The sequence below is a fragment of the Gavialis gangeticus genome, unplaced genomic scaffold (genome assembly GCF_001723915.1).
Source record: "Gavialis gangeticus isolate Ggan-Ray unplaced genomic scaffold, GavGan_comp1, whole genome shotgun sequence".
NCBI classification, from domain to species: Eukaryota; Metazoa; Chordata; order Crocodylia; family Gavialidae; genus Gavialis; species Gavialis gangeticus.
In genome coordinates this window covers 52,462,551-52,470,767 of record NW_017729031.1, presented here as the reverse complement: position 1 = coordinate 52,470,767, position 8,217 = coordinate 52,462,551, and the positions used below count along the sequence as shown (strand labels likewise).

At 44.0% G+C, this 8,217-nt stretch overlaps 1 protein-coding gene across 1 annotated transcript in view; it reads right to left on the bottom strand.

The window, feature by feature from the left end:
- Positions 1–5,870, bottom strand: part of BBS5 (Bardet-Biedl syndrome 5) — a 28,980-nt gene extending 23,110 nt beyond the window's left edge. Inside the window, exons 1-2 of the mRNA XM_019522765.1 lie at positions 5,755–5,870; positions 4,079–4,144 (exon numbers count right to left, since the gene is read on the bottom strand). Of these exons, the coding sequence (XP_019378310.1) occupies positions 4,079–4,144; positions 5,755–5,833 (145 nt within the window). The 5' untranslated portion in view covers positions 5,834–5,870. The remainder of the gene's footprint in view (positions 1–4,078; positions 4,145–5,754) is intronic.
- Positions 5,871–8,217: the final 2,347 nt, after the last annotated feature.

The following is an 8,217-nucleotide window of genomic DNA, read 5'->3' as shown; positions in this document are numbered from 1 at the left end:
AGGGAAGACAGCAGAGGCCCAAAGCAGAGTAAGGTAATAGAGAATGTGAGTGAAGAGAGAAGACAAAAAAGGTGGAGAAAAAAAGAAACGGTTTAAAAGTTCTCTACTTAAAACAATTTTTCCCAGAAAGTTTTAATGACACTTTGAGGGAATTCAGAATGAATTACATTTTAAGAGAAGAAGACCACATCAGGCTCTGCAGGATACTGGATCCTCAATCCTACTCATTAAAAAATTAAAAAATACAAAAAAATTCCCATTAACTTCAAAGGAAGCAAGATCATGACATCTGTGGTTTAAGTTATTATGTCACACTCATCTTGTGCCCTGAGCCAGAACTCACAGGTGTCAAAGTTACCCTGTGCTCTGGGCCTCCTTGAAGGCTAAATCCAGACCAGGGCATGGAGAAGCTGCTGTGGCAGCAGCTGATTCAGACCAGGACACAAGGAAGCTGTCACAGTGGTGGCAGCTCTGGCTGCAGAGCAGAGCCTGTGGTGACAGTGGCAGCTCTGGTTCTAGACTAGAGCCCACAGTGCTGGCTCCAGCACCTGTGTACTCCAGACAGGTGGAGTTGCCACTGCTGTGCACCAGAGCCAGAACTGCTGCCAATGTGTGCTCTCTGCCACAGCAACAGCTCCAGCTCTGGCTCCAGCAGGGGGCGTGAGAGACCAGTGGCTAGGGAGGTAGGGCTATGACGGTGGTAACCAGCAAAACAGGGCTGTGTCAGCCCTCACTTGCTATCCTGCCACTGACTGCCATTCTGTGGCAGGCCACTTAACACCCCAATCATGTGAGTAGACCAGCAGGCTACAGAGAGTGGCTCCTTGGGCTAGATTCTGCAGAATGCATATGTGACACCCCCGACTTAAACTATCCAAGAAAGACAAGATCCACCATAGTATATAATATGCAGTGCAGCTCAAGATTACATAGAGTAGGTTTATTACTATACATTTTTATAATTTTAAAAGTTTTTGGTTATCAAAATACTTACCCTGTTATCTGAAACAATTTTAAATATCAGTACTGGGCTGTAAAAATGAAATAAGCCAGGGGTGGCCAACCTGCAGCATGGGTGTTACAAGAGGCATGGGCGCTACAAGAGGCATGGGCAGACTCTTGTGCATGGCACATGGCAGACTGGAAGGGGACAAACAGCACAGTGGCAGACAGGATGGGGATCAAAAAGTATAGCATCAGATTGGGTAAGGGAAAGGGATTGGAGTGGCACATGTGCCAAAATAGTTTGGCCCCCACCAAAATAAGTGGAGAACATATTTGGGAAAGGATTTTGCAGTCCCAAAAGTTAGGCTATGATACCAGCTAACTGGTAATATGATGGCAAGTGATCTTTATATGAAGTAGTCTTTCTTGGCATTATTGCACATATTGATAGTACTCCTAAAGAACAAATTCAGTGCAACTGTATAATACCTGCACAAAGTCTGGTATGAAATAAATTCAGAAATAGCTAACTCGCACAGAAATAGGAACTGATTAAAAACTTTTGTCAAATTACTCTAGTATAATAGATAAGGCAAGGAACTTTTTAAATATCGAAAAAATTATAGAATAGACTCAACTCTTCTAGCAAGCGCAAATCTGACCACAAACAAGACCATAACCAACCACATTTTATATAGATGCTATAATTTTTCAAATACAAGACAAGGTTTTTTCCCCTATAATCACATGGTGGGGGGAAGAAAGCTCCTTGTCCTATGTTTGCATATAGGAAAACTTCATTAAATACACTGTCTATTGTTGAACTGCCACCAAAAGCAGCAGGTGCTCAATAAAGAAAACCAACAATTAAGCTGATTAAATTTATCCAACACTGAACATGACTATAAAACACATGGCCCATACTAAGCAAACATACTGAGAATAACCTACAACAAGGATAGGTTAGTGGAACCCATATTAGCAAGAGATATAATAGAGCCCGTTGTGTGCAGTTGCCCTCAGAACCAACTCTTATTCATATGACAGGGCAAGCCACTTAACTGAATACATTTCATCTTCCTCTTTACTCCCACAGCTGAGCTGTGCCTTTCTTTCCCGGTTACAAAAATTCCTGTTTCTTGACCAGCCTTAAATGCCTGGCAAACATCACCAAGACAGTTCACCCAGAATCCTTCTGTTGGCCCCTCTCTCAGCCTGGTGCATATGATTAGTGTGACCCCACCCTCCACGAGGTCGAGTCAGACCAGGTTGTCCTCTGCCTCTTCTGCATAAAACTTTTTGGAGGATCTCAGGACTCATGACAAGAACACCCAGTTCCAAGCCGGAGTGGGGGCTAATTAGCATGTAGTTCCTTTGTTAGGTGAGGGGGGTCCATGCACACAGTGCTGAGCTATGGGGTTACTATGGCTCAAAATGCTGTGGACTCTGCTGGGGCCCAGCCCAATGAATCATGTGGCTTTTGGCTTTGGACTAATATCATGCATGGTTTGTACTGTATACAATTAGGTAAGAAAGTGCTGCTTAAAAGTGTTTTTATAGAGTACTTGTGCTAAAACTTGCAGCAGTTTCAAAAGAGGCCAAATGCATCAATTCTGGATGAACCAAGTCTATAGGTACCTATAGTAATTTACCTATATGTGAATTATGGCAGGTTTATTCCAAGGTGAGCATTTTCAAATTTGCCCCTTACTTCCATGTGTTCAGGGAGAGCAGGGCCTGACAGAAGGGGCTGCAGGGGCTGCATTAACCCAGCAGATTTATTTTCCCTGCTGCAACAATGGGAGAGGGACAAATTCAAGACCTCCAGTAAGTAGATTCTATACCTGGAAAGTTATAACAAACTAGCCAATTGCCCATCAAGAACGATGAGCAGGGGGTGTGGGCAGGGACAGAGGCCTGCATCCCCCCCACCCCCCTACTTTTGGGGCCGAGCCTACTCACCCTTTCCCCCACTCCACTGTGGGGCCAGGCCTGGCCCTCACAACCTCCACACTGCTGTTTCTGGGTTGGGCTCGGCCTGGCATGCCCCCACTCATACCCTCTGTTTTGGGGCCAGGTTGGGCCCAGTGTGCCTCCTCCCTCCTGCCATTGTGGGGCTGGCACCGGGCTCGCCCTGCCCACCTTCCCTACTGCTGTTTCAGGGCCAGGCCAACTCTGCCCCCCCCCTTCCATTGCTACCACCTTCAGGGAGCAGAGCAGTGGAGGCAAGGCCAGCTGTCCTGGCCTCACTCCCATGCTCCATCCCCTGTGTCCCCACCATCATGGTGGCACTCCACCACCTCCTGTCCAAATGCTGTATTTGCACTCTGATTGGTTGTTTCAGAGTGCAACTAAAGCGTTATGGACAGACAGACAGAAGACTAAGGCTTTTATAATATTAGAGTTTATAAATTTTCCATATATAGACTCCAATTATTGGGTGGGTCATCTTATATTCAAGTAAATAACATAGTTAAGCTGGTTAAATTAGTTTACTTTTAATTACATGAGTTGTTTGAGTATATTGGGAACATATAGCTTGCAAGCATTAGGATCTCCACTGATGACAGGAAACCAAAATGTTTGCTGAAGAAGTGCACCCTGGCCCTCCTTCAGCAGACTACTTAAGCTTTGTACTTAAGTTTAAACACGTCCCACAGACAACGCATGTTAGTAAAATAAAAATTAACTTGCTTGTTGAATCAGAGTTCATGATAACAAGTAACCTATTTATGATGAACAGAACTGTGAAACAACCAAAAATAAATAAAATAAATAAATAAATCAGAAAATAGAAGTGCAGTACAGTAAAACAAAACAGTTCTTTCTAGGCAAAACTCCAAAATTCACATAGACTTCACAAGAAGAATGGGAGAGTCTGCTGTTACCTTCAGATTTCCTTTATTTAAGATGTCTTCATTAAAAATTGACAGCATATTTAGGAATTAGTATGTTATTTCTTATACTAAGGAAAGCAATAATGAATACAAATAGATTTTCCATAGGTTAGCAATAGCTGATTACAGACTGTGAAGCAGTACTTGTTAATTCATACCTCTGTTATTATAACTGATGTTAAGGCGACATTCTACCACATAGGAAAACACAAAATTTATCTAAAGGGAATACTTACAGAGGTTGACTCTAGGTAAAGCCAATGAGTGCCAAATAATTCGTAAATTTGTCACTAGAAGTCTGCCTGGAAATAAAATGCATACATTCTTCATAATCTGAAGAAGAGTTTTCAAATTCAATGCTAGATTTACAAGCTGCTCTACTAAATGTAACATTTATATATAATAATGCCCCACTCCCTTTCTGCCCCTTTTTGGAAAACAAAGCAAAAAGACCTTCACAAACGAATGCCAAAATATAATTTTCTTTTATAGTTTAGATCAGTGATTCTCAACCAGGGTTTCATGGCAACCAGCAGTGTGCCCCAAAATCCTTTCAGGAGTGTCACAGGGTGCCATGCAATGTTAGCACTGTTAAGTGTGCAAATATGATTCACAAGATAAGTCCAATGATTTCAAATAAGAATCCACAGTGTTAAAAAAAGATACTCTCCGCTTTTAGGTGGAGTCCATGACTTCATCCCCCCTAGCTTGACATTGTCTCATATTCATCATCTGCCTCAGGGCTGTCAAATTTCTTAGCAGCCTGGGCCACATGGCATGTGGGCTGCAGTAGCACAAACCAAGGACCCCCCAGGAACTTCCTGCTGTTCCAAGAATATGGACACTTTCTAGTCCCTGCTGCAATCAGCACACCCTGCTGCACCAGGTACGCAGCCATGCTCCAGACTCAGCCTCCCTCACCCCTATCCCAGTCACACCAGGCATGTGGTTGCCTCCCCAATCCTGCTAAACCAGGCACATAGGTGCAGATGCCCCAGCCCCAACTTCAGCTTCCTGGGTGCAGGCTCCTCCACCGCTCTGCACCAGCACTCCACACCATAGGCTTCCCTAGCACCACAGGCTGCATCGTACTGAGGCAGGGAAGGAATGTGGAGGAACAGGGAGGGGGAGGGAACCTGGGATGGGGATGGAAAGGGGGAGGGAGGTCCTCATCCTTAAAGAGGGATGGGGAGCCTGGAACCTCTAGCTGCTGCTGCTACAGCAGTTGGAGTGAAGCAGGAGGAGCAGCAGCCAAGTTGGAGCCTGGGGGCCACAAACCACACAGGCTGCCTACCCCCACAGCCTGCCAGTTGGACAGTCCTGATCTACGTCAACATCCCATAGAAGGAATGATATGATGCAGTCATGACTGTGACTTTTAAATGGCTCCAACAGAAGTGCTCTGGAACAGTCTGCTGGAGAACAGAACCTTTGAGCCTTGATACTGTGCAGGGCAATTAGGGAGGTGGGAAAGAAACAGCTTCTCATAGACTAATGACACTCACAAGGGGCCCCAGCCTTCACTGGCCTATGGGCAACAGTATGGGTTAAGGAAGGGGCTGCATACACTACAATTGCTTGTCAATATCAGGTTTCAATGTCTTGCTTTCCTATGATCAGTAACAACATCAGATGTGAATCACTGTAACAAGTTCACAGAATAACTGCAGGACACTGCATCTTCTCTTTGAAGAAAAAGCACAGAACTGTCATAGAAATTCAAACACAATCACTTTTCTGATCGTATGATTCTCACGTTCTGTACTGATAAGCATGCAATCAAGATCCATTCATGTTCTAGCAGGTTTCAGTGTTAGTGCTGCCATCAACTTGAATGGGAGTGGGATCAGATCTTGTTCACTAATCATACTTAACATTAAGTATGATAACATTTCATTGGGTATATATTTACCTCTATCTCCATTGTTTCCTTTGGTATCTTCAATAGAATCCAAACAGTCAATAAGAACCTCTCCTGGTCTCATTTTCATTTGCCTAAGACAGGAACATTTTCTTTTATTGGAATATTGCAATCTCAAATGTTTATTTCTATTTAAACGTGAAATACTCTGATCAAGAATTAATAAAATAAGGTATAGCTAAGCTTCCTTTAACCCAGGAGTGTCAAAATCAACAGCTCCCATGGACTAGATGAGTGGCACTGGACTGGTCCTCAGGCCAGATCAGGAGAGGCCCAGAGAGCAGCTGGCAGCATGCACTCAAGACTGGCTCAAAAAGCATCTAATAGCATACCCTAAGCAGGGCGTGCTAATAGTATTCCCAAAGCAGGGCGTGAGTCCAATCTGAGACCCACAGGCAGCACCCGGGGCTAGATGACAGGGCTCCATGAGCCATACCTGTTTTGACACCCCTGCTATAACCTAATAAGAGAAAGATTTTGGCCTTCACGGCCATCCAAAATGATGACTATTTCTACTCCTACAAACTCCAGTCGCTCTCTCGGTTTTATTATTATTTAAGATCTTCAATATTTTCAACACACACATCAAAATAAAAAAGTTGTAAACTTATAAAGTTATCATTTATAAATGTAGAACAACATTAACATAGCTATTAAACTATAACATCAAATAAACCAATATTTTATAATTGAGAGGCAGGTAAAATGTGACCCTTTCTTTGGCTTTCAGGTCAAAGTACCATGGCTGTATACTGTGCACTGACTTCACTTCTCCAAAATGAGTTTTCTTCAAAAGCACAGCTGCTCTCAGGAGCTGTGAGCTTCTTCTGAGGAAAGGCAATTTCACAAATAAATCCTAACATGTAGTTAGCACTCTTCCTTTCTGAGTAGCTTCTTCTTCCTGCCATATGCAATACTATATTTTCTTACATATCACATGCCCCAAAATAGAATATTCACCATGTTTTCAGAAGGCGGAGTGTAAGAAAAAGATTTTTCCAGAGTCATGGCTGACTGTATGACATATGTTAAGCCCTCCCAAGAACACAGAGTGTCCAGGAAATGTGGCATCAGGAACTTCTTGGTGTGGAAGACTGTCTCCTCCAATGCCACACTTCCTGGACACGGTGTTCCTAGGAGGACTTAGTCTATGTCACATCAGGCTAGGCCCCAGACCCTTGCATAGTAGCTGTTTAAATAAAAGTTCCTGTAAATAAAGTGTTGTTTCCAACCGGCCCCATGATCTCCCCATGAAATCATCTTGCTGCCTCCTCAAGTTGAGTAGACCCCTACCTATAGTAGGGGTGCACCAATATATTGGTTGTCTATCAGATCAGCACCAATAAAAGGAGAAATGACATCATCAACTATTGGCATTTTTTAATTGTTGTAGCTGCTAATTATGGTCACGTGACTGGAGCACCTTGGCAAGCGTAGTCTGGTCCCCACACCCCACCACCACCCCAAGCCTGTGGCCGACTACAGGTCCCAGTGAGCAGTGGGAGGGGGCTCTGGGGAGAGGTTACAGGGCACTGTGCTCAGCAACAAAGGGACTGTTACTGACTACTGCTGCTACCGTCGTGGCAGTGCTGCCTGCGCAACAGGAGCTGAGCCCTGGGGCTACCATGGGGACACTGGGTCAAGCACAGATGGGGTAAGGCACTGTGCGAGGGATGTTCCATTCTGCTGGGCACCAGGCAAAAGGGCTTCTCCCTGGCAGCCACAGAAGTGTGGCTGTGCAGGGCCTGCTGGTGCTGAGCCAGTGGCATTCTCTAGGGCTCCAAGTACAGCTTTTCCTTTCTCTTCTAAAACTGGTCCATACAAGGGAATTTATCTAGGTCTTGCATTTGTAAACCTCTGTGACAAAGCTCTCATGACATTTGTGGTCTTGCTTGTTCCCTGACATTTTGAGGCAGAGTTTGCAAATGCATAGTAACTGACATTTCAGCCTGTCATGTCTAGCCTTGACCTGTATGAATGAGTGCATCTTGGCCTCACAGCCATCTCTGTCCAAGATCATTTTTTAACTTCAAAACCTCATGCTTTTCTCAAAGGGATGAAATCAGCCCTCCTTCTCCTTCTCTTAGACATGCTAAGTAGGCAAACAAGTGATCCAATATAGACATCAACTTGACACAACTCAATTTTTGTAATATTTTATTAACCAACCCTTGTCTATCTCTTTCTCCACCCTCTTCCCCCAAAGTTTTGGCTTATGCAATAAAGTTAAATATGTAAATCACTGGGTGAAAGGGAACGGTATAGAGTGAAAATGATTTTTTTTTGTCCTATGGGAAAATGTCAAATAACTTTATTTGCAAACAACAGAAATGCAAACAGGCAGATTCTAACTGACTTCATCTTTGCCTTGACTTTTCCATCTGCAAAATGGGGACACTGACTTCCTTACTGTGACAGCTGTAGGTGTTGTAGGGCTTGCTGCCACTGCCCTGA